We start from the raw sequence: 27,039 nt of genomic DNA on the forward strand, positions 1-27,039 counted from the left end.
CTACCCACACCTGGGATAAACCCACTCCACGCAACCATTCCACACTCGGGAACCGGGTCCGGCCGAGGGGAGCCGTGCCACTCCTCTGCTGCCACCCAGCGGCCCGTGGACGCCCAGGCACCTCGCCCAGGACCAGCCTGGCGGAGGACTGGGCTCTGGAATGGAGTCAGGTGGAGGCAAGGCCGCAGCACGAAGACGCGGGGCGACAGGTGCGTTCTCGGGAAGGGATGTAGCGAATAAACTCTAGGTTACTACGATGAGGCGTTTTCTCCACCTCAGACACAGAAGTGCTCCAGGAAATAAATCAAGGTCAAAAGATGTTACCGGCTCCCAGGAGACAGACCCAACCCTTGACTCTGGGCTTACCTGCTTTGGGTCGGAGGTAGCAGCACCAGGAGCCGGAGATTCCAGTTCAATGGTCACAGGCCCATCGTTCTGAATGTGAACTTGCATGTAGGCACCAAACTTGCCATCTGTAAGAGCAATTCCAACGGTCACAAGAGTTGGAGACCTCAGATTAAAGCTAACCTCGATCAGGGTAATCAGAAACCCGGGAGCAGGACCGCCCAACTCCCCCCTCTGCACCTCCGAGTAAGGAAAACACAAAACCACATGGCAAAGGGCCTCCGCATACTCTGCAGACCTGGCAAGAGGGCAGGGTCAGGGAAAACGTGGGTTAACAGGCCTGTGAGACACTGAGAAGGTAAAGTGTACAACCACTGTGGAGGTCAAGTTCAAGCTGAACAAACCCTACAAGCCTGGAATTCCACTTTGGGGCGTCTGCTCTAGAATCTCTTATCCAAAAGGAGACAGCCAAGGGTGTTCACTCTGGCAGTGCTTATAAGAGAGAAAGTGGACCCAGTGTTACTGTCCCGGAGGGGAACCAATGCAGAACCTCTGCCTGAATTCTCCCACAGAATACCATTCGGCGGCCACGCCTGTCAATGCAGCAAATCTCAAACCCACAATGTGATTTTTAAACGGTGGCGAGGACACATCAGTGCAACACCATTTAGATGGTATGTTCAAACACCAAAACAAATTCTATCACTTGTGGAGAGAGGTGCATGAAGAAACACGGCAGGAAGACGAACAGCAAAGGCAGGGCGGTAGCGACCTCCATACGGGTGGGGGGGCAGGGCAGTTGAGAGACACGTGAAGCACGAGACTGCCTGGCCAGTGAGCCCCCAGTGTCTGTTCTCTGCATGTTTCCTAACGAACGTTTTTAAACAAACCAAACACAGTAGGCAAAGAGCTTAGGAGGCTCCCCCAGAACAACCTCATACACGGCCCTGTGAGCGGCCGGCGGGCCCCTCTGTGTAAGACACGGAGGGGGGGTCCCTCACCGTGAGGCCAAAAGGCAGGTCAACCTACAGAAGGTCCCACAGGCCAGAGAACCGAGGGGACACCCCAGCGAGGCTGCAGAGCCATCCTGCTTCCCGGGGTGCATCCTCAAAGTGGCCACGGACCGCCCCAGAAATGAGTGCCTCTCCATGTCCTATTCCGAACCTTCTAACCCAAACCCACGCCAACTGTGTCCGATCAATCAAACTGTATCTAATCAACCCCCGAATGCTGAACGACGTTCTTCACAAACGACGTTTGTAAAGAAAGCCCAGCACATGCTCTGAGAGCTGGTGCCGCGCAATCATCCGAACGCTGCCTCCATCCACCCGAGAACTTCTGATGTGCACTGGGTCCAAACGCAGCCGATGACACATGCGGACACCTGCTCGAGTGACTGCACACCGCTCCTGATCAACCCAACAGGGAGAAGGTGCCGGGTCCACAGCGTAAAGACAGTGTGAGCCCTTCTGCTACCTCCCACCATGAAGGAGTAGAGAGAGGGCGAGATCCATGCCCCGCTGAAGATTAACTCACAGCAATGAAGCGCCAGGCTCACTGCTGGAGACCAGAAGACCCTGCTCAGCTCAGGGGCGCAGACAGCCCGGCACTCATGGCCCAGGGTCTCACAGGCGACAGGTGGGTGCAGGGTGGTGATGATGCGTTCAACCCTGAGGAATCCCGACCCTGGAGGTCAGAGTCCCCCCCCTTAGGGGATGAGGAGGGAATCAGAGGGGCTCCCTGGAGGAGGCTCCACCAGCTTCAGGATGTGAAGGGCAACAAGACTTGGACCCAGCCCCCAACCAGCTCCGAGTGCACCACACTGCACCACAGGGAGACCAGTGAGAAGCCCTGGGTCATGGTGAAAGTTCAAGGAGACCGAGCACAGAAGCGCTCAGGGTCGCGGCCGGCACGTGCCTGTGCAGAATCAGGGTCTGCTCTCAGCATCACACTCGGGGACCACGCCTGCATGCCAGCCCTGGGGGTCACCATGCACCGCAGCAAGGATGGGCTCTCAGGACCTGGAGGAGGGAAACCTGTTTCATTCTGGTGCTCCCCATGCTCCCCGGGGCAGGGAGCCCTCGCTTCATGGGGTGGACGACCTCTGGGGGACAGGCTTACCTCCGGGGAGAGAGCCGACCTCTGGGGAGACAGGCCAACCCCGGGGGGACAGGCCGACCCCTGGGGAGACAGGCCGACCCCTGGGAGACAGGCTGACCCCTGGGGAGACGGGCTGGCCTCCGGGGAGATGGCTGACCCCTGGGCAGACAGGCCGACCTCCAAGGAGACAGGCCGACCTCCGGAGGACAGGCCAATCTCTGGGCGACAGGCCGAGAAGAGCAGCCCAGGACAGGCCTGAACCAGGAGCCCCTCCAGCTCCCTCCTCAGAGCAGCTTGGCTCCGGGGCTCTGGATACCAGACCCGCTGCAGCAGCAAGGGACTCCCACCAGCTCGACACCGCCCCACCTGCTGGCACTCGTTCTGATGACCCTTGACCTCACAGAGGGTCTCAGCAGAACAGGCACAGACAGTAGCCCTGGAAACCGAGAGAAGACGAGCTGTGTGCCCTTTTTAGAGGCAAGATGAATCTAGTTCCCACTGGGCAGCCAGTCGTGCTCAGATAACGGTGACTTCCTGTGACCTCCCATCAGATTAAAGTGGCCGCTCAAATCTACAGAGCTTTCGTGTTATGCATGTCAGAAGAGCTAAAAAGACATCAGCTGGGATGAAATCATGTGTTTAATTGCAGGCTAAAATTACGGCTACAATTAGGAGCAAATTTCAGCTCCTGCACTCCTCAGGGAAGCTGAAGGCAGACTCAGGAGGAAAGGAATTATTTCCGACCTTGAATTTCTGTTGTCAGGATATACGGCATATGCTTCACCGTGTTTATCATTCCAAGTAGCAAGAAATTTATTTTCTTTTCCTGTTTTTCTTCAGTTAAGAACAGGACTATTATCTGAATTTCCATTTGTACGGACAACAAATCCAAAGACATGTTTTGAGAGATCTTAAAATGGTAACATTCTTTTCCAGTCCACATCAAAGAGGAAAGCCCCCAAGAAAAATTACATTGGCCAGGGAAAATAAAAACATTGTTTTAAATAATCTTAAAAGACAGAAACATATCTACAAAACTACATCTAGGCTCCAGTGATGACATAACCAAGTCACTCTTAAATATAAGTCCCACATGTTTCCAGCAGGAAGACTCCCCACTGGGGCCAACCCTGCAGGGTCCAAGGGCTCTACCAGCCCCAAACCAGAGCGCCCCATTTACCTGCAAAGGCTGACTGCCTGCCACCACCCAACGAGAAGCCCTGCCCTGCCTCTCTGTGACCCAGTCTGTTGCAGGATGACAGCAGGCCGGTCACCACAAGGAGGGTGCACGTGAGTTAGTACAGGCAGGGCACCAGGCCCAGAGCCCAGCAGTCAGCATGCAGGAAACCTGGTCCCTATCACTGCTATCACTCCTACCACTGTCCATGTGGTATATGGGCCAAGGGGCCGGGGGGGGGGGGCGGGGGGGGGATATGAAAAAAAGGGGGGGGGGGGGGGTGGGATAGCAGAAAACGCAACTGAAGAAGATGCTTTTGAAGAAAACTGGGGAGAGCAGAAGGCCCTGCACACAAGTGTTCTCTGTTCTCCAGGGCCGGCCCTGCACAGCTGGGACCCAGCTGGGGCTCGGCCCACCTCCGCAGATGGTCCTGGACACCCGCACCAGACACTGAGCCTCAGGCCCGCCCATCTAAGCTCCCCACCAAAGGCGGCTCCCTCTGCCGTCAGGATGCATCCTCACCGCCCAGTCTTCCTCTCTGTTCTCCTTTCAACCTGTTCTGAGCCTGGGCACGCAGGGGAGAGGGGTTACTGATGGGGACCCCAACATCGAGTGACAGGCTGGGGACCAAGAAATCAAGCAAACGGGTGGAATCGGGGGCTCAAAATAAGCAGGTGGTGAGGCTAGGGCCATGGGGCTGGAGGAGTTTGGTCCCCGTGGGAGTGTGGCCCTGGGGGACGCATGGCGCTAGGGCAGCTCTGTCCGTTCTACAGAGTCCGATTGCTTCCTGGCCCCCGGCTCCCCAGAGAGCTCAGCCCAGCCCAGCCCAGGGGGGCACCACCACTGGGGTAAGGATCTAGCTCGAGGGGGCCTGGAGAGCAGAGACCAGGGCTCAAGGAACGGCATCTCCTAAGTACCTTGGCCGGGGAAATACTCAGTTGTCAGAAACAGGGTGCATTCCAGGCCCTTTGGATTTCTCAGAGCATGAGGGCCAGGCCCAGGTGGGCACGTCAGAACCACCACCTGACTCCATGCCATACTCAGGGTCACAGAGGCTGCAGAACAGCAACCTTGACCGGAATCTTGAGGCTTCTCCCTGGGCCCAAGTCCCTCCCAACTGCCGGTCTCTGCTTGGCTCTATGGTGGTTCAGGCCTTGGAGGGAGACACCCGCTCTAGGCAGCAGGCATCCGGGGACCAGGACTCCACAGTAAGAGACACTGGGGGACAGGCCCTGTGGCCCAGGATGGAAAGTGCCTCCTCACAGGAAAGTGAGGGCACCTGTCCCCAAAGGGGCGTCCCCAATTCCAAACCGCAGACCTAAGAACAGGGGCAGCTTCTGTGGAAACAGACATTAAGATGGTAAATGCCTAGGACCAAAATTAACCCCTCGCTGGGAGGTTAAATTCTCGTCCTAGCTGAAGCTCTGAAGTCGCCCATCCTGCACGACAGGGAGGCTCAAGGCAAGGTCATCCCTGACCACCAGCTTTGCTCAGACTTCCCCGGGCTCTGCCGGTGTCCTCGGCGTCCTGCTGCCTGGGATACCTGTGTCCAAGGCTGCCCGGTCTCCTCACTGAGGCACGAGAGAACAATGCAGTGTCTGGGGCCCTAAAGGGCCCAAGTGGACCTGTGTGTGACAGAGCCAGGCCAGGGCTCTGAAAGAACCTATTCCACCAGGCAGACTCCCCTCCACCAAGAGCAGCTGAGTGAGAAACCAGGGAGGGCAGCTTCTGAGCTCGTCCGGCCACGGGGTCTGATTTCAGACTTTAACTCCTTTAGACTTGAATATGACACAGAACTTAAACTTGATTTGTAACTTTTCCCTGGGACTGTGATAATGGGCGAGGGTTTATAGTTAAGCTCAGGTCCTCTCCATGTCGTTGGCTTTTTATTATGAGTTTCTCATGTATTTATTATTGGAATATATTAATACCGTCACTTCACCTCACTGCAGAACCTCTCGTGTGCTGGGCCGGGCCAAGGCTGGACACGGTTTAGGACACAGACTAGGGAAGAAGTCTTTCACCTTGGGAGCAGAGTGGCCCTGGAGGGGCTTCACAGCAAGGTTCTGACCCAATTCAGGGGCTCTGGGGACAAAAGACACACAGCAGGAGCAGCCTCAGTGTTTAAAGATGGATTCAAAGGACTGAGCCTGTAAACTCTGACCCTCATTCAGAGGGAGCCTCTGCTCCGGACCACCTGCCATCAGCTCCCGCCACCTCCTGGGCTAGAGCCCCAGGGCTCAAGCGGCCGGCAAGCCCCCCACCCCCATGGACACCTATATATGTAATGGTTCTTGTATCTGTTGTTGAGAAGACAGAGGGAATCCCAAAACATTTCCCAAGCCTGAAAGCTTGTTCTAACCTGAGGATCAGCATCCATGGGGAAGTGACTCACTCGGGCTGCTGTGGAGGCGGAAGACCCACTAGGGAGCTGTCGCAACAATTTGGGTGGGAGGAGAGGCGGCAGCCGGGCCGGGGGCCGCAGACGCCGTGTGTAGCTGCTGGATTCTGTGTGCATGTCAAAGGTCAGGCCCGTGGGAGCTGCTGATGGGGGAAAGAGGAGCCAAGCAAAAGTGAAGTTTGGGGCCTTAAATGCGCCTGTTAGGAAAGAAGACTGAAAGTACGTGAAATACGGAACCAGGAAAAGAAGCCAAATAAACGACACACACAAAAGGTATGCAGAATTTCGAAAGTGAAGATTAAGGGAAAATAATAAAATATCAAACAAAAAAATATAACCAGACTTGATAAATTAAGAGCTAGTTTTCTGAAAAAATATTAAAAACTCTGATAGAGAGCAAAGGGGGAAAATACATCTAACAAACCACAATGAGAAAAGGGTATGATTCTAGATGCAGAGATCGTTCTAAATCACCCCGCAAAAAAATCTGTACGCTTCCTCCTGATGCATTTGAAACTCCAGACGGATAGGAGACACAGGCAAACTGCCTACAGGGGCTCAAGGGTCCTGGGAATCCTGACCAGGGCCGTGACCAAGGAAGGCCACCCAAAGGGCTGGTCCGACAAGATCTATTAAAACAGATACTTCCGGGGCTTCCCTGGTGGCGCAGTGGTTGAGAGCCCGCCTGCCGATGCGGGGGACACGGGTTCGTGCCCCGGTCCGGGAAGATCCCACATGCCGCGGAGCGGCTGGGCCCATAAGCCATGGCCACTGAGCCTGCACGTCCGGAGCCTGTGCTCCGCAACGGGAGAGGCCACAACAGTGAGAGGCCCGCGTACCGGAAAAAAAAAACAACAAAACAGATACTTCCTGTTGATTAAATTGGTCCAGACCAACAGAAAACGATGAAAAGCCTTCCAATTTATCCTGCAAGGCTAGTATTACCCTAATATAGAAACTGGATATACAAAAAAAAAAAGCATAGCCCACTTTCGCCTTTGAATACAGAGGTAAAAAACTGTACAGGAACGTGTGGGCAGTTTCTCACAGGCACACACACCAGAGGAACACGGTGCAGTGACCAGTGAAGGGTGAGTCAGCACAGCTCCTGATTAGGAAGGGCATTCACCAGGTTAACACTTAGAGAAAAAGACACTGGAAAAAATTCAACTCCCCTTCCTTTAAAAATGAAACACTTGGCTAGCGAGGGAAGTTCGCTCCTTTGAACTGGAGAAAGACTATGTGGTGACCTGCTTTTTTCACATTCGGGTAACGAAGGCACCCTGATGACCTTCCCCGCCTCCCAGGCAGCACAGCTGACACTTAAAAAGATGGACCGACTGGGCAAACACCTCAGTGATAACTGCTGCAGCAAAGACCAGGGATGAAGATAAAATCAGTGGGCGGGGTGTGTTGGATATCAGGATATTGGCACGGTCTCACAGTATCTCCACACAGGATATTTACACAAAGAGGAAAAGAATAACTTGACCAGAGAGAAATCTGCCAAATAAGCAGACTGATCGACAGCAGGTACCCAGGATCTAATGTACAAGATCACCTCCGTGGTGTTCGTGCCAAAACGCACAACCCGAACCTAACGTCAAAAAGACTTCAGGCAAACACATGCTGCGGAACACGGACAGACAAACTGACCAAGCAAGTCACCCTTCAGAAGTGGCCACAAAAGACAAGGAAGGACCCAGGAACCGTCACCCCCTGAAGAGATTAAGGAAGAGACGCAACGACCAAGTGCAACGTGGGTTCTGGACTGGATCCTGGGACCAGGAAAACGACGCCAGTGGGAACACTGGCAGAATTCAAGCAAGGTCTGTAGTTCACTCGACAGTGCTTCAGCAAAGTTAATTTCCTGGTCTTATTAAGTGCACTGTGGCCATGTCAAATACTATCAATAGAAGCTGGAGGAAATACACTATTGTTTTAAATTGGAGTATAATTGCTTTACAATGTTGTGTTAGTTTCTGCTGTACAATGAAGTGAATCAGCCACACGTATACATATATCCCCTCCCTCCTGGACCTCCCTCCCACCCCCCACCCCCAATCCCACCCATCTAGGTCATCACAGAGCACCGAGCTGAGTTCCCTGTGCTATACAGCAGGCTCCCACTAGCTATTTTACACATGGTAGTGTGTTTATGTCAAACCTAATCTCCCAATTCGTCCCACCCTCCCCTTCCCCCTCTGTGTCCACATCTCCATTCTCTATGTCTGCGTCTCTATTCCTGCCCTACAAATAGGTTCATCTGTACCATTTTTCTAGATTCCACATATATGTGTTAATATATTTGTTTTTCTCTTTATGACTAACTTCACTCTGTGTGAGTCTCTAGGTCTATCCACATCTCTACAAATGACCCAATTTCGTTCCTTTTTATGGCTGAGTAATACTCCATTGTATTGGGTTGGCCAAAAAGTTCGTTCAGGCTTGATAACATCTTACGGAAAAACCTAAATGAACTTTTTGGCCAACTCAATTACATGTACCACACCTTCTTTATCCATTCCTCTGTTGGTGGACATTTAGGTTGCTTCCATGTCCTGGCTATTGTAAATAGTGCTGCAAGGAACACTGGGGTACATGTGTCTTTTTGAATTATAGTTTTCGCAGGGTATATGCCCAGTAGTGGGACTGCTGGGTCATATGGTAGTTCTATTTTTAGTTTTGTAATGAACCTCAATACTGTTCTCCATAACAGCTGTATCAATTTACATTCCCACCAACAGTGTAGGAGGGTTCCCTTTTCTCCACACCCTCTGCAGATTTATTGTTTGTAGATTTTCTGATGATAGCCTTTCTGACTGGTGTGAGGTGATACCTCATTATAGTTTTGATCTGCATTTCTCTAATAATTAGTGATGATGGGCATCTTTTCATGAGCCTCTTGGCCATCTGTATGTCTTCTCTGAAGAAATGTCTATTTAGGTCTTCCGCCCATTTTTCAATTCAGTTGTTTTATTGATATTGAGCTGCCCGAGCTGTTTGTATATTCTGAAGATGAATCCTTTGTCAGTTGCTTCATTTGCAAATATTTTCTCCCATTCTGAGGGTTGTCTTTTCATCGTTTATGGTTTCCTTTGCTGTGCAAAAGCTTTCAAGTTTCATTAGGTCCCATTTGTTTATTTTTGTTTTTATTTCCATTACTCTAGGAGGCGGATCAAAAAAGATCTTGCTGTGATTTATGCCAAAGAGTGTTCTTCCTATGTTTTCCTCTAAGAGTTTTATTGTGTCCGGTCTTACCATTTAGGTCTCGAATCCACTTTGAGTTTATTTTTGTGTATGGTGTTACAGAGTGTTCTAATTTCATTCTTTTACATGCAGCTGTCCAGTTTTCCCAGCACCATTTATTGAAGAGACTGTCTTTTCTCCATTGTATATCCTTGCCTCCTTTGTCATAGATTAGTTGACCATAGGTGCGTGGGTTTCTCTCTGGGCTTACTATCTTGTTCCATCGATCTATGTTTCTGTTTTTGTGCTAGTACCATTTTGTCTTGATTACTGTAGCTTTGTAGTATAGTCTGAAGTCAGGGAGTCTGATTCCTCCAGCTCTGTTTTTTTCCCTCAAGACCGCTTTGGCTATTCAGGGTCTTTTCTGTCTCCATATAAATTTTAAGATTTTTTGTTCTAGTTCTGTAAAAACTGCCATTGGTAATTTGATAGGGATTGCATTGAATTTGGAGATTGCTTTGGGTAGTATAGTCATTTTCACAATATTGATTTTTCCAATCCAAGAACATGGTATATCTCTCCATCTGTTGGTATCATCTTTAATTTCTTTCATCAGTGTCTGATAGTTTTCTGCATACAGGTCTTTAGTCTCCCTAGGTAGGTTTACTCCTAGGTATTTTATTCTTTTTGTTGCAATGGTAAATGGGAGTGTTTCTTTAATTTCTCTTTCAGATTTTTCATCATTAGTGTATAGGAATGCAAGAGATTTCTGTGCATTAATTTTGTACCCTGAAACTTTACCAAATTCACTGATTAGCTCTAGTTGTTTTCTGGTGGCATTTTTAGGATTCTCTATGTATAGTATCATGTCATCTACAAACAGTGACAGTTTTATTTCTTCTTTTCCAATTTGTATTCCTTTTATTTCTTTTTCTTCTCTGATTGCCCTGGCTAGGACCTCCAAAACTATGTTGAATAATAGTGGTAGGAGTGGACATCCTTGTCTTGTTCCTGATCTTAGAGAAAGTGCTTTCAGTTTTTCACCATTGAGAATGATGTCTGCTGTGGGTTTGTCATATATGGCCTTTATTATGTTGAGGTAGGTTCCCTCTATGCCCACTTTCTGGAGAGTTTTTATCATAAATGGGTGTTGAATTTTGTCAACAGCTTTTTCTGCATCTATTGAGATGATCATATGGTTTTTATTCTTCAGTTTGTTAATATGGTGTATCACATTGATTGATTTGCATATATTGAAGAATCCTTGCATCCCTGGGTTAAATCCCACTTGATCATGGTGTATGATCCTTTTAATGTGTTGTTGGATTCTGTTTGCTAGTATTTTGTTGAGGATTTCTGCATCTATATTCATCAGTGATATTGGTCTGTAATTTTCTTTTTTTGTAGTATCTTTGGCTGGTTTTGGTATCAGGGTGATGGTGGCCTCATAGAATGAGTTTGGGAGTGCTCCTTCCTCTGCAATTTCTTGGATGAGTTTGAGAAGGATGGGTGTTAGCTCTTCTCTGAGTGTTTGATAGAATTCACCTGTGAAGCCATCTGGTCCTGGACTTTTGTTTGTTGGAAGATTTTTAATCACAGTTTCAATTTCGTTACTTGTCACTGGTCTGTTCATATTTTCTATCTCTTCCTGGTTCAGTCTTGGAAGGTTATACCTTTCTAATAATTTGTCCATTTATTCCAGGTTGTCCATTTTAGTGGCATACAATTGCTTGTAGTCTCTTAGGATGCTTTGTATTTCTACGGTGTCTGTTGTAACTTCCCCTTTTTCATTTCTAATTTTATTGAGTTGAGTCCTCTCCCTCTTTTTCTTGATGAGTCTGGCTAATGGTTTATCAATTTTGTTTATCTTTTCAAAGAACCAGCTTTTAGTTTTATTGATCTTTGCTATTGTTTTCTTTGTTTCTATTTCATTTATTTCTTCTCTGACCTTTATGATTTTTCCTTCTGCTAACCTTGGGTTTTGTTTGTTCTTCTTTCTCTAGTTCCTTTAGGTGTAAGGTTAGATTGTTTATTTGAGATTTTTCTCGTTTCTTGAGGTAGGCTTGTATATCTATAAACTTCCCTCTTAGAACTGCTTTTGCTACATCCCATAGGTTTTGGATCATCGTGTTTTCATTGTCATTTGTCTCTAGGTATTTTTTGATTTCCTCTTTGATTTCTTGAGTGATCTCTTGGTTATTTAGTAATGTATTGTTTAGCCTCCATGTGTTTGTGTTTTTTACGGTTTTTTCCCTGTAATTCATTTCTAATCTCATAGCGTTGTGGTCAGAAAAGATGCTTGATATGATTTCAATTTTCTTAAATTTACTGAGGCTTGATTGGTGACCCAAGATGTGATCTATCCTGGAGAATGTTCCGTGAGCACTTGACAAGAAAGTGTAATCTGCTGTTTTTGGATGGAATGTCCTATAAATATCAATTAAATCTATCTGGTCTATTGTGTCATTTAAAGCTTCTGTTTCCTTATTTATTTTCATATTGGATGATCTGTCCATTGGTGTAAGTGAGGTGTTAAAGTCCCCCACTATCATTGTGTTACTGTCGATTTCCTCTTTTATAGCTGTTAGCACTTGCCTTATGTATTGAGGTGCTCCTACGTTGGGTGCATATATATTTATAATTGTTATATCTTCCTCTTGGATTGATCCCTTGATCATTATGTAGTGTCCCTCCTTGTCTCTTGTAACATTCTTTATTTTAAAGTCTATTTTATCTGATATGAGTATGCTACTCCAGCTTACTTTTGATTTCCATTTGCATGGAGTATCTTTTTCCATCCCCTCACTTTCAGTCTGTATGTGTCCCTAGGTCTGAAGTGGGTCTCTTGTAGACAGCATATATATGGGTCTTGTTTTTGTATCCACTCAGCAAGCCTGTGTCTTTTGGTTGGAGCATTTAATCTATTCGCGTTTAAGTTAATTATCGATATGTATGTTCCTATGACCATTTTCTTAATTGTTTTGGGTTTGTTTTTGTAGGTCCTTTTCTTCTCTTGTGTTTCCCACTTAGAGAAGTTCCTTTAGCATTTGTTGTAGAGCTGGTTTGGTGGTGCTGAATTCTCTTAGCTTTTGCTTGTCTGTAAAGCTTTTGATTTCTCCATAGAATCTGAATGAGATCCTTGCCAGGTAGAGTAATCTTGGTTGTAGGTTCTTCCCTTTCATCACTTTAAGTATATCATGCCACTCCCTTCTGGCTTGTGGAGTTTCTGCTGAGAAATCAGCTGTTAACCTTATTGGAGTTCCCTTGTATGTTATTTTTCATTTTTCCCTTGCTGCTTTCAATAATTTTTCTTTGTCTTTAATTTTTTCCAATTTGGTTACTATGTGTCTTGGCGTGTTTCTCTTTGGGTTTATCCTGTATGGGACTTGCTACGCTTCCTGGACTTGGGTGGCTATTTCCTTTCCCGTGTTAGGGAAGTTTTCGACTATAATCTCTTCAAATATTTTCTCGGGTGCTTTCTCTCTCTCTTTTCCTTCTGGGACCCCTATAATGCGAATGTTGTTGCATTTAATGTTGTCCCAGAGGTCTCTTAGGCTGTCTTCATTTCTTTTCATTCTTTTTTCTTTATTCTGTTCCCCAGCAGTGAGTTCCACCATTCTGTCTTCCAGGTCACTTATCCGTTCTTCTGCCTCAGTTATTCTGCTATTGATTCCTTCTAGTGTAGTTTTCATTTCAGTTATTGTATTGTTCATCTCTGTTTGTTTGTTCTTTAATTCTTCTAGGTCTTTGTTAAACATTTCTTGCATCTTCTCGATCTTTGCCTCCATTCTTTTCCCAAGGCCCTGGATCATCTTCACTCTCATTATTCTGAATTCTTTTTCTGGAAGGTTGCCTATCTCCACTTCATTTAGTTGTTTTTCTGGGGTTTTATCTTGTTCCTTCATCTGGTACATAGTCCTCTGCCTTTTCGTTTTGTCCATCTTTCTGTGAATGTGGTTTTTTTTCCACAGGCTGCAGGATTGTAGTTCTTCTTGTTTCTGCTGTCTGCCCTCTGGTGGATGAGGCTATCTAAGAGGCTTGTCTCCTTTGTTGCTTTTAATATTTTTTCTTTGAATTTAATTTTTGTTAGTTTGATTAATATGTGTCTCGGCATGTTTCTCCTTAGGGTTATCCAATATGGGCCTCTCTGAGCTTCCTGGACTTGTGGGTGACTATTTCCTGTCCCATGTTAGGTTTCTGAATGTAATCTCTTCAAATATTTTCTCAGACCCTTTCTCTTTCTCTTCTCCTTCTGGGACCCCTATAATCTGAATGTTGGTGCGTTTAATGTTGTCCCAGAGGTCTCTGAGACTGTCCTCATTTCTTTTCATTCTTCTTCTTTATTCTGCTCCTCAGTAGTTATTTCCACCATTCTATCTTCCAGCTCACTTATTCGTCCTTCTGCCTCAGTTATTCTGCTATTGATTCCTTCTAGTGTATTTTTCATTTCAGTTATTGTGTTGTTCATCACTATTTGTTTGTTCTTTAGTTCTTCTAGGTCCCTGTTAAACATTTCTTGTATTTTCTTGATCCATGCCCCCATTCTATTTCCGAGATTGGATCTTGTTTACTATCCTTACTCTGATTTTTCAGGTAGATTGCCTATTTCCTCTTCATTTATTTGATCTTGTAGGTTTTTACCTTGCTCCTTCATCTGTAACATATTTTTTGTCATCTCATTTTTTTTGATGGGTGGGGCTGTGTTCCTGTGTTGTTGGTTGTCTGGCCTGAGGCACCCAGCAGTGGTGTTTGCAGTCAGTTGGGCAGAGCCAGGTCTTGGTGCCGAGATGAGGACCTCTGAGAGAGCTCACACCGATTAAGATTCTCTGGGGTCTGAGGTTCTCTGTTAGTCCAGAGGTTTGGACTCAGTGCTCCCAGTATAGGAGCTCAGGCCCAATCCCCAGCCTAGGAACCAAAACCCCCTCAAGCCGTGCAGCGTGGCAAAAAGAAAAGCAACAAAAAGGCTGGGGAGGTCCAGGCTGGAAGAGAAATTCAGGAGTCACCCGCACATGGATGGCTTTTAAGAATTTAATTTTTATTTTATTTTTTTGGCCACACCATGCGGCTTGAAGGATCCTAATTCCCTGACCAGAGATCGAACCTGTGCCCCCTGCAATGGAAGTGCGGAGTCCTGGAACACCAGGGAATTCCCTAGATGGCTTTTAAAAGCCATTGGACAAGATGCCCAAGGGCCCAGTGTAAATGAGAAAAGTTCAAAGGCCAGAGCCCTCTAATGTTACAAAGCCGAGGAAGTAGAAAGAAGTAACCAAGGACTGAGAAGGGGCACTCGGTGAAGCAGGAGGAAAAGCAGGAGAGTGCGGAGTCCTAAACGCCCAGTGAAGGACTACTGTCCCACAGAGGAGGGAGGAAGCAACAGGACTAAACCTGCTGATGGGCCGCTGAGCTGAGGATGAGAACTAACCTGACCAAGTGGGGGGCATGGTGCCTTGCCAAGAGCAGCTACGGCGGTGAGAGGAGCAAAGGCAGACTGGAGTGGGATGGGGGCACACAGCCCTCCACAGACCACGCAGTCAAGTGGAGCAGAGAACTGGGGCAGGAGCTGGAGGTGGGGCTGACAGGCTGTCTCCACGATGGGAGGACCAACAGCAGATCTGTAAGCTGGTGGGGATGGTCTGGGCATGGGGGAGCAAAACTGACTCAGAGACAGAAGAGGGGGCAGAAGAACATCCCTGCTCAGTCCCTGCACAGGGGAGAGCATGGGGTCAGCCACCTCGAAGGAAGGCAGGCTGGTTCCTGGTGCAGATGCCAGCAGGTGGAGCAGACGGAATTCTGGAAGTTCTCTTCTGAGTGCTTCCGTTTTCTCAGGAAAATGGGAAGTAAGGTCAATAGCTAAGGTGAGGATGGAGCTTTCAGGAGAGAGAACAGTCGAGTGAATGAACAGGCCGATGTATCACAACTGCTGAGCCACCTTGCAGGTCAAGGTCATGACCGTGAGGCCAGTTGATGTGGACGTTGTCTCCAGCCACATTCAGCTGCACGGGCCCAGGGTAGGCTGAGGCTGGCGTCCTGCCAGGGCTGCAGTTTGTCCCAAAAAACAGTTAAGGGAGGTAAGGAAATATGCTAAGAGTAATTATTATCATGAAACAAAGGAATTATGAATTTATAAATTTAATGCAAACCAAATAAAAATAAGAGATTATTTTCTGGAACTAGACAAGCTGATTTTAAAATGCATATAGAAAAATAACAATTAAGAATAGCTAGGGGCGGGCTTCCCTGGTGGCACAGTGGTTGAGAGTCCGCCTGCCGATGCAGGGGACGTGGGTTCGTGCCCTGGTCCGGGAAGATCCCACATGCCGTGGAGCGGCTAGGCCCGTGAGCCATGCCACTAAGCCTGCGCATCCGGAGCCTGTGCTCCGCAACGGGAGAGGCCACAACAGTGAGAGGCCCGCGTACCGCAAAAATAATAATAATAATAAAGAAGATACAGGTATAGGCGGGAAGAAAATCCTTTCACTGTTGTCACTGTCCAAAGACTTGAAATAACTCAGGATAAAAAGAAAAGTCTGAATCTTTCAGCAGGGGAAATAGGAAGAGTTTACACCCTCCATCCAGCCCTTAACAACAAGTAAGAGAAGCAAATTAAATACGCATTTGAAATAAAGTTTCAGTCATTAAAGAGGAAGGGAGTGAAAATTAATGTCTAATTAAACTAACAGCCAAGACATGGAAGCAACCTAAATGTCCACTGGTGATGAAGGGATAAAGAAGATGTGGTCTAGCCACACAGTGGGATACCAGTCAGCCACAAAAGGAGGAGATCCTGCCATTTGTGACGACATGGATGGACCGTGAGGGCTTTACACTGAGTGAAAAAAGTTAGACAAAGAAAGACACTGTCTGATCTTACTTATATTACGAAACCTAAAAAAAAACAAACCCATAAATACAGAGAAGAGACTGGTGGTTGCCAAAGTTGGAGGGTGCAGGTGGTCAAAAGGTACAAACTTCCAGTTAGAAGATAACTAAGTTCTGGGGATGTGAGGTACAGCATCTTTACCTTAACTGTCAACCCATGTGAGGTGATGGCTGTTAACTTATCGTGGTGATCATTTCACAATATATGTGTATATCAAATCACCATGGTGTACAACTAAAACTAATGGAGTGTTAGAGGTCAATTATACCTCAATAAAACTGGAAAGTTTTTTAAATTTTTTAGGGTTAGGGTTAAATGTTTTAATTTTCGAATTAAACTCCTTTAAGTCTTAAAGTCACTAAAGAGGTCCTGAAAATCCTAAAAGAAAGAAAACGTATTTAGCAGTTTGTGTTCCATCTTCCCTCCAGGTCACAGAGGCCTTTCCGTACCGGAGCTGGAAGCCAGAATCTCAAAATTTACCAAAAGACAGCAAGCACGTAAAACACGCTCCCTGCACTTGGTTCCACTAGAGACCATAAAGCAGACAAAAGGCGAAGAGTGAGTGAGGCCCTGGGAAATCACTGCAGTGCCTCTGAAAGCCCAAAGGAGCAGAAAATAAATTCTGATGAAAACCCGTGGCATAATTCATGTTGATTTTTCATCAAAATGACCAGAGGTATCATATCCCATGAGCTTAAATTCTGATCCATTATAAAATTATACTGTTTACAGTACATTGCTTCAGGCACTTCATATAATTACCTGGATGGAATACAGATTTTTTTCAAAACGTAAAAGGTGTTTTTAGGAACACAAAGCACTGCATAATAAAATGCTCCTCTTTAAGGCTTCAGACGAAAGTGGTTTTGTTTTCACTCAAGCATTCCTTCACGATCATCATTGTTCTCCCATGGAAAGGGCCCTCACCTGTGCTTTCATGATATTCCTTTTTTTATACATAAATTGATTTATTTTTGGCTGTGTTGGGTCTTCGCTGCTGCACGCAGGCTTTCTCTAGTTGCGGCAAGCGGGGGCTACTCTTCGTTGTGGTGTGCGGGCTTCTCATTGCGGTGGTTTCTCTTGTTGCAGAGCACGGGCTCTAGGCGTGAAGGCTTCAGTAGTTGCGGCACGTGGGCTCTAGAGCACAGGCTCAGTAGTTGTGGCACATGGGCTTAGTTGCTCTGAGGCATGTGGGATCTTCCCGAACCTGGGCTCGAACCCGTGTCCCCTGCACTGGCAGGTGGATTCTTAACCACTGCACCACCAGGGAAGCCTTTCATGATATTCCTTCTGCTCATCCTTCAAAGGACTTCAGTGCATCCCCAAATACATCTGAGATTACTCAGAAATGGGATGATTCTATAAACATCAAGCAGAGAAGACAATGCTGGCAGCATTAATCCTTGCCTCAGACAAGAAAAATTATTATTCAAAGCACTTGACTTAATTGCTAATTCTGGGAAGAACCTTGTTTGCAGCAAATCCACGACGGACAGAGGACCCCAGTGGACATCCACGATCGGACGTGTCAATGGAGTTCTAAACTTGGATGCTCCCAGAAGAAGCGAATATATTCTGCTCTACCAGGACCCAAGTAAAGAGCAGGATTTGATTTAAGGCGGGAGGGTCCTGATCACATAGAATCCATCTGTCCTGTTGGCAAATGGACACCTGACACAAGTAAGAGGAGAATTAAAATGAAAGGAAATACCAGTGAGGGGCTGGAACATCACTCCTCAGAACACAGAGCCACCTGAGGAGCTGACGACCCTCAGAGATGCGGGGCTCTGCTACAGAGCTCCAAAGTCATGTCGTGACTTTTATTACTTACGGTTGAAAACAGGCCCGATAACAAAGGGACCTGGGTTTGTCTAACCCACTGAGAGAAAGTTAAAGTGTAGGAAACACTACAGAGTCAACTATTAACAACTACTCAACAGCTACGAGAGTCCGACAGCAGCAGGAGCAGCTGCAGTCAGACTCGGAAGAAGACATCCTGCTGAGCAAGTTCTCACCCTGAGGTGCGTCACCAAAGGAGGCTAAATACGCTTCCCAGTAACTTTGAAGGAAAAGCACACTAGGAACATGAAAACAGACTAGAAACTCCCCCTCTTAAGAAGATTCATAAGTTCCGATTCATAATCCTCCCACAAACCAGGCCCACTCTTCTCAGGCGTTTTCTAGGCTTAATCTTGATCAGTCAGGCTAGGCTGGCAGTCCCCACGACAAGCCGTTAAGCCTACACTGTCCAAATGACAGCCGAGGGCCACACACGGCCACCAGGCGCTGGACATGTGGCTGGTCTGAATCGAGATGCACTGTGAGAATGAAAGACCTCAGTAAGAAGAAGGAACGTGAGTTATCTCATTAATAACTCTTTACATTGACGACAGGGTGAAATCAGAATATTGTGGATATCCTGGGCTAAATGAATTACAGTTTTAAAATTAATTTCACTTGTTTCTTTTTCTTTTTTTTAATATGGCTCCTAGAAATTTAAAATGACACATGCCTCCCATCGGCGTCTGGCAGGTGTATTTCTCTGTTGGGCAGGATAAGCAACCGAAATGAACCACCACTATATCAAGCGCACTGCTGGGTTGCTAAACATTCCAAATGTGGACAGAAGAATAAAGAAGGGTAAACGGTACTGGGGCATTCAGAGGACACGCACAAGAGCGGCGGCGGCAGCGGCCCTTATGCTGTTTTAAGAAAGTAATAAGCGTAAACAGTGAACTTTCTGGAAAAGGAAATGTTGCATCTGCTGATTGCCTTTCCCCTGCCAGGAAGTGTCCAGGGGACGCCCTCCTGAGCGCTGGGCTCCCGCCTACCTTTGACAAGCTCCGGCCGGTATGCCTTGCGTAGCTGCTCCAGGAAGCCGTTGTAGAAGCCCTCCGCCTGCTCTGAGGGCATCGCCAGGTGGAAATCGGGCTTGTTCCCCTTGAGGACGCACTGCAGGGTGAACTGGCTGATGCACAGCACCTCGTACTGCTTGTCCATCACGCTCTTCGACCAGTGTTTCCCACCTTCATCCTCAAACACACGCAGGTTTAAGATCTTCCGGACCCTGGGGGAAAACAGGGGTGAGCGCTACCTGAAGAATCATAAGCCCCCCCCAGACACACCCACACCCCCAAATGTCACAAGCACCCTGCTGACTAGGGACACTGTGCTGGCTCCATCACTTACAGCAGGGGTGACCATAGGCAAGTTACTTTCTACTCTGTGCCTCAGTTTCTGCATCTGTAATAGGGGTAATAATAGTCCTACCTCTTAGCGTTGATTGGCGATTTGCGCTTTTTTTTTTTGTCAGCCCCTCCAATTCACAGCAGCTTCCAGTGGGAACCGGATGTGTCAAAACATGGGCTCAATTCTGATTTTTTACAGAATTCCATCTTTACACTGGAATAAATGATGCCCCGCTTTTATACCCTTTCTTGGAACTTCTCAAAATGAACAATTCAGCAAATACCCTGGAGAAAACTCATGGTCATTGCAGATATGCAAAACGATCTGGGGAAAGACACCTTGACAACTATGTCACATGCTCCTTATGCCCCAGTGGGGCTTTCCCTATACACGTGGATGACAAAGGACGGCCACCCTGGCAAGGAGGAGGACCAGGTAGCATTTATAAGGTCAGACTTGAGACGAATGACAAAGAACTACCTCCGTGAAAGGTGCAATTTGAAGCCACCTTTCTGGATGATGTTGAAGACATGTTCAAAGCCTGAACAAATACTCATTCGCCGACACCTTACATGGGCACCCTCTGCGGTGGGCGCTATTCATCACCCCTTCTCCACAGGGGGGTCTGCCTTATGTTGAGTCATTGCTCTTAACCAGGTTAGGTACTAGCTCTCCATTTTGTCAGAGCCACGGAGAGATTCAGACCAGTCCCCCGGCTTTTAACCACTACACCACTTTGCTCCCTCTTTGCGAATCCAGGGGACAGCTTTTAAAATACCAACATCCGTGAGTGTTATTGAACTAGTCATCAACACCTCAGCGGGAGCTTGGTTCCAAGTCTGGTTTTCAACCTAATACAAAAGGGACAACTGGGCAACCGTCACATGTAGGCTCTGGGCACCAGGGGCAGAGAAAATGGATCCAAGCATCTGAAGTACATGTGCGAAGTGGTGCGGGGGAGAGTGAACATGAGGAGGGGAGGCTGCCTGTACTAAGGGCCAAGAGCAATGACAAACCTCCCACCTTAGTAAAAAGAGCACTGGCTTCCAGGCCAGGTGGCCTAGGTTCTAACCTGGAGTCAGGCTTTTTGCTAAGGACGTGTGCATGACCTTCGGCAGGTAATGTAACCTCTCTGAGCTCCAGATCCTATTGTGAATGGTGAACAACTGGGCATTCTTAACATGTGTAAACAGTGCCCAGATCATACTGCTCAAACTGAAAACATAAAACATTCCTATGAAAAGAGGCTTGGTTTTCACACCAAGGGAATGGTTCAAGGCTGCAGCAGCGAATAGGGGCAGAGGCTAAGTTGTGGTCCTGCCCTGTCGCTGACTTACTGGGTGACGGCTCTTCCTCGCTCTCCCCATCTGTGACACAGAAATAACCACACTGCATCAAAAGGGACATGGGTAAAACTGACAGAGTCTCACTTTATAGGAGCAAAATACTATGGAAGTTCCATATATATATATATAATTTATTTAAATAGCTAGCCAGCCAGCTAGATGACCAGCACATGTCCCACTAGAAAGGCAGTGACGTGGAAATCCGCCTCTTACATGTGCTCCAGTTCCTTCTGCGTATCTTCCAGGGAAATACCCAGCAACACACAGATGCCCCGTCCGATGGCACTTATCTGTTCTCCACCAACTGGAAAGGAAACAAAAGGGAAAAGAGACAAAAGGGAAATGAAACAAAAGGGAAAACCAAACAGGTGCCGTGAAGCACATCTGAGCATCCACAGGAAAGTTTGAACATCACACATACTTCTCGTAACTTCTTTGCCAAAGTCAGTAGGTACTGAAACGTGAAAGGGGTTACGTCGATGCAGTATGATAATCATACTTTGTCCATTCTGACTTTACATTTGGAATGAATGAGTTGTGAAGTGAACAACCATTACGTGGGATTTTCAGGCCACGTTTTCATCTGTGCTACCTTGGTTGAGACCCCTGAAACTTTCTATGAGTTTGCCCGTCTGTAACAACAAAAGTTTTTCTCCCCAGAGAATCCAGCTCAGCTATGGTAATTCTCAAAAAGGAGATGCCTGCTCTTCTTGGAAAGCAGCAAACCTGATAACGTAATAAACAATGCACAATGGAAAACATTTATGTCATAAAAATAAAGAAATGATTTCTCTACTTACTGCAGAAAAGATAAATATATCATACATAAAAAACACAGTTTAAAAGTTAAGCTTCCAGGGGCTTCCCTCGTGGCACAGTGGTTAAGAATCCGCCTGCCAAACCAGGGTACACAGGTTTGAGCCCTAGTCCGGGAAGATCCCACGTGCCACGGAACAACTAAGCCTGTGCGCCACGACTACTGAACCTGTGCTCTAGAGCCCGTGAGCCACAGCTACTGAGCCTGCACGCCTAGAGCCAGTGCTCGGCAACAGAAGCCACCACAATGAGAAGACCACGCACCACAACGAAGAGTAGCTCCCACTTGCTGCAACTAGAGAAAGCCCTCACACAGCAACAAAGACCCAGCGTGGCCAAAAATAAAATATTAATTAATTAATTAATTTAAAATAAATGAATAAACTTTTAAAGAAATAAAAGTTAAGCTTCAAGTCAGCAAACTTCTATTATTTCCCAGTTTATTACTAAGGTTGCATTCTAAGCCAATGACCTCCAAATCATTTTGAGTGATGCACCCCATGCATAAAAAATATTCTTTGAACATAGATTCCTATTCCAAACATCTGCATGTGTATTTAGCGTCGAATGTACACTCTACTACCACTAGACAGTATCTAGTGCTGGCACAGTACCTAGGTCAAGACACATCATTATGGTGGTGAAACTAAATCCATATTTCAAATGTTGATCTTCATAATTTTCAATTTTTTTGGCCAACTTTTTGCCAAAGCTCATTAGATTATTGATGTTTGGTTATTTTATCGTATACTGACCTAATGTTCCAATCAGGAGAAAGGTCAACTCTGCCATTTTCTTGTTATTTGCTTCTGCTAGATAATAATATTTACAAATATACCCAACAAGGCATCACAGACTGTACCATGTTGCCACATCCTGCAAGCTAAGGGAAGAGTGAGAAACCCTCTCTCTGCAGGTGTCTGACAAGGGACCATCTGACAGACACGAGGGGAGCATGAGCATCAGTTTGTTCCTGAAATAACTCTTTTTTAAAGAATATTTACTGATTTATTTATTTTGGCTGAGCCGGTCTTAGTTGCGGCACGCAGGATCTTAGTTGCGCCATGCGGGATCTAGTTCCCTGACCGTGGATCAAACCCAAGCCCCCTGCATTGGGACCATGGAGTCTTAATCGCTAGACCACCAGGGGAGTCCCTGAAATAATTCTTATTAAAGCTTAACTTCTCTTAGTTTTATAATTAAGAAAACACAAATATTTTAATATTTTCTTCTGTGCTGCTTTTTTTTATAATGGACTATGAGTGATTTATTGTCCTTTGAGCCACTGACTCAAAATCTGAAACAGAAATCAGCTATCCTGACATAAGCAGTAAACAGCTGGGCTTGCTTGCCTGTTTGCAGTGCTTTAGAAAACTGTGGCTTTATTTGTTCTTTAAGTAAGTCAATATTATTTTCTTACAATATCAAGATATTTTTAAAATTTTCCCCAGAGTATATTTTAAAAACTTAAAAAAGAATGATGGTTGAACTATGTCCACCATTAAAAGTAATGCACATGCAGTACAGAAAAACTTTAAAAAATAAAAGAAACAGGAAAGCAAAAAGAACCACCGAAGACTAACACTTTAGTATGTTACTAACTTCCTTTTGATATTTCCTCTATTCACAGATTTTACTTCATATTTGTTCTCAACTACCATAGTAATATTGTGTATAAATTTTTGTGTCTCATCTTTTAACATCTCATAAGGATTTTTCCACATTATGAGCTTTTCCTAAGCATCTTTTAATAGTTGCAGCCCATCCAGTGGAACATTTGCATTCCATCCATGGATGGACTAACTATCCTATTTGGCTGGATAAATGGCTTGTTTTAAAATTTTTCACTTCAATAAGTAACACTGTGGTGAAAATCTTTATACACTAAAGTTTTGGGGTTTTTAAAATATACTTTCGTGTATAGAGTAGTTTTAGGTTCACAGCGAAACTGAACAGAGGGCACAGAGATTTCCCATATACCCCAGCCCCACATGCAGTCTCCCCACTATCAACATCCCCCTCCAGATGGTACATTCGTTCCAAATGATGAACCTACACTGACACCTCATTATCACTCCAAGTCCACAGTTTACATGAGGGCTCACTCTTGGTGTTGGACATTCTATCGGTTTGGACAAATGTAATGACACGTATCCACCATGACAGTATCGTACAGAGTAGTTTCACTGCCCTAAGGATCCTCTGTGCTCCACCTGTTCACCCCTCTAAAACTTCTTCTATAATTAGGATTATCTTCTTAGAATAGATTCTCAAAAATAGAATCACTATTTGAAGTGATTCAAATCACTATTTGAACAGTTTCAGTATTTTTATAATGTGGTATTATCCTAATAAGAAATCAATTATGCACCAAAGCCTTGAGATGACACAATTCGCTCTCTTATTTTGGAGAAGTTTTGTCCCTCCTTCAGGCAGAAGAATTAGGAGGTTAAAGAGATGTTTTATTATAGACAAACGGATTTCCAAGGGGAAAAACTTGAGAATCACCATTTTAGACAAAAGGTCACAGGGCTAGAAGAGACCTGAGCTATTTGGTCAATGTTTATTTGATGCCACGTATAGTGGCATCACCCCAAGACTTCCTCTTTGAGAAGAATTCACCAGCTCGCAAATTAACACATTCAAACCCAACCAATCTCTTCCCAACATTCTATGATTCTATTCAGATTTCGGCTTATAAAGCTGAGTGATGGACATGGGGGTTATTGTACTATTCCATGTGTGTAACCACATGAATATGTTTGAAGTGTTCTGTCAAAAAGCTTTTAAAATTAGATTATCACAATAACCATGCTAAGGCATCAAATGTGCCTGACCAAGCTCATAAAGCAAGCCTGCCACGTAATATGTGACTCTTAATACTCTGTCCCACCTATAAAACTGGAAGTGACATTTTAGAACGTTTGAAATAAAATGCCATTCGAGAAAGGCCACGTGGAAGTGAAGCCTGTCAGTCACATTCTAAAGGAATCAGAAAACCTCTCCCCATTACAATGCAAGTAGAAGGCAAGGCTAACTCAAAGTTTCCTCCAGCACTGTGAGAGAATTCCATCTTATTAACACCTTCAGACAGTTAATTTGTTGTTTTTAACTAAAAGCATACAACTTAAATAGTAAAGTAAGATCATTCAAACTATTCAGCTAATCTCACAGAAATGTGTTTTTGATATTCCAGATCAGCACAATGGAGAGTTCTCCATTCTGATCAACACTTACATTCTCCAAAGTCTGTTCACTGGCCATCATGACCACATAGGGCAGGCTGCAAGATTCTTCTCAAAAAAAGCAAGAAAATCTTTTCATCTATGAATTTTCCCAGTTTTAGTGAAGTTACATATTAACTAAAATACTAAAAAAAAAAAAAAGCCCACTTTGTTTTAAAATTTCATAAATTCCAGAGCTATACTATTCCCTATTACTCCAGGACGATATCCAAAATCACTTATCAGAACAGCTTAGAAATCATTAGCCGGGACTGAAAAGTAGAATCTCGGATCTAAATATATGGTTTTACTGAGTTTGATTGTTTCTTTAGGGGATTTTGTTGTTTCGTTCTTAGATTTATACTCTCCTGGACATAGAAACACACATTTGGTATAGGCTTGAAGGAAAGGATATCTAGAACTACTTGAACTGAAACAATATTAGAATTCTGCCAATAAAAATAGGAAAGACTAGAAGACAATGTAAAGTTAATCATTCAAAAAAATTTTAACATCTATACTATCTTCACTCGAGGTTTTTTTTAAATTGGAGTATAGTTGCTTTACAATGTTGTGTTAGTTTCTGCTGTACAGCAAAGTGAATCAGCTATATGTGTATATATATCCCCTCTTTTTTAGATTTCCTTCCCATTTAGGTCACCACAGAGCATTGAGTTCCCTGTGCTGTACAGTAGGCTCTCACTAGTTATCTATTTTATACATAGTATCAATAGTGTAGGTGTATATATGTCAATCCCCATCTCCCAATCCATCCCACCCACCCCTTCCCCCTTGGTGTCCATTCGTTTGTTCTCTACCTCTGTGTCTCTATTTCTGCTTATCTTGGCTTGAGTTTTTAAAAGGACTTCCTTCTACCTATTAATCATCCGGACCCCTGATGTTCAGACTAAACCGCAGTGTTCAAGCCATGACTGATGGTTGCGTGGCTCGGTTCACATGAAACTGGTTGAAAAGAGAAACATCTCATCCTGGATCCTCTGGGTTCCCACCCGCGTCACGTGGGCAGACACGGTCAGAACCCACCCCTACGAGCACCTGTCACGAGCGGGCACCTTAGGGGAGTCAAGCTCCAGGTGAACCGGGACACGGAGAAAACCGGCAAGAAAGGGAGACGCGGGGCAGAAGGCTGGGGAAGGGGTGTGTGCCCCGGAAACGCTCCCACGCGTCGTCTGTTTAACACCGCGTGGAAGGGCGGGCCAGGGGATGCTCGGGGGACGCTCGGGGGATGCGGGAGGCCACCTGCGCTCCGGACTAAAGGAAACGCTGCAGAAGACGACGAGGCGCGGTCACCGCGACACTAAGCGGAGACCCTGCAGCCCGTGGACGGCGCCCCGGGACGGCGGGGACTCGGGGCGGCGGGGGCCGGGCTCGAGCGCGGCCGGCGGCGGCCCGGGGGCGACCAGCCCGGCCCGGCCCCGCCCGACTGACCTGTGACGCTGGCCCGGGTGACGCGCTGCACCACGGCCTTCATGGCGACGGCTGGGGCGAGCGGGGCGGCGCCGCGCGGCTTCCGGCCTCGGGACTCCGCGGGCTGCGCAGCTGCCCGCGCCCTCTGCTGGGGACACCTGGAAGCGCGCCCCGAGCCCCTGAACCCGGAGTCGACGGCCCGCCCACGTCGGCCACGCCCACCACAGGTTGGTCCCGCCCATCTGAGCTCTCCGTGTGGCCCCGCCCCCGCGAGAGGCCCCGCCCTCTCGAGGTCCGGCCCCGCCCACTCTTGGTCCTGTTCCCCTTCCAGCTAGATGAGCCCCGCCCGGACGCTGGAGTCCCGCAACCCCCTTCCCCGTCCCCACACCCCAGCCCGACTCACTGGTGCCCAGAGAGTAGTTTCTGCCCCGGTTTCTTTTCACAAACCCCGGCCTGAGAGACAGTCATCCCTGAATCCCAGCTTTGTCCTGAATACTAACCCTAATCGTGTGCCTCCTTCCATGTTTCCACCCTTCTGCCCCCAGATTCTCCCAAATTCTTTTTCCCTTGTTTTCCTGCCTCTGTAACTCCTCTGAAACCAGACAGGAGAGCATCTGCTGCCTAAAATAGCCATTTAACTGTTTAGGTATTCATTTGACCTAGCCGCGTCCTGGCAGTGCGCAGATACGTGATTCTGTAATTGTAATTCCTCCTCTAATACTGATACTTGGCCCCTCTCCCAGGCTTGTTAGAAGATTTGAATAATATATACTGTGCAAAAGTGTTAGAAATCTGCAAAGGACTGTACAAGTATTACCCTAACAAATTATTATCACTGATAAAAACAAGCCCTTCTCAGTGTGTCTTCTTCTTACAGCCTAATAGTGCTGGTGGGTGTAGAGGGAGGGAGTTGAGGATGTTCCCAAACCAAACTTGGGTCTGCT

General features: G+C 46.4%; 1 protein-coding gene across 2 annotated transcripts in view; it reads right to left on the reverse strand.

The window, feature by feature from the left end:
* DTD1 (D-aminoacyl-tRNA deacylase 1) overlaps nucleotides 1-26,311 on the reverse strand; it is a 138,563-nt gene extending 112,252 nt beyond the window's left edge. For both annotated transcript variants that reach the window (XM_029220907.1, XM_029220906.1), the window contains exons 1-4: nucleotides 26,117-26,311; nucleotides 20,841-20,931; nucleotides 18,924-19,159; nucleotides 367-473 (exon numbers count right to left, since the gene is read on the reverse strand). In XM_029220907.1, coding sequence (XP_029076740.1) covers nucleotides 367-473; nucleotides 18,924-19,159; nucleotides 20,841-20,931; nucleotides 26,117-26,159 — 477 coding nt within the window. In that variant the 5' untranslated portion in view covers nucleotides 26,160-26,311. The remainder of the gene's footprint in view (nucleotides 1-366; nucleotides 474-18,923; nucleotides 19,160-20,840; nucleotides 20,932-26,116) is intronic.
* Between the last annotated feature and the right edge of the window lie 728 nt (nucleotides 26,312-27,039).

Source organism: Monodon monoceros, unplaced genomic scaffold, assembly GCF_005190385.1.
Source record: "Monodon monoceros isolate NGI ecotype Baffin Bay Population unplaced genomic scaffold, NGI_Narwhal_1 Super_Scaffold_13, whole genome shotgun sequence".
Lineage (NCBI taxonomy): Eukaryota > Metazoa > Chordata > Mammalia > Artiodactyla > Monodontidae > Monodon > Monodon monoceros.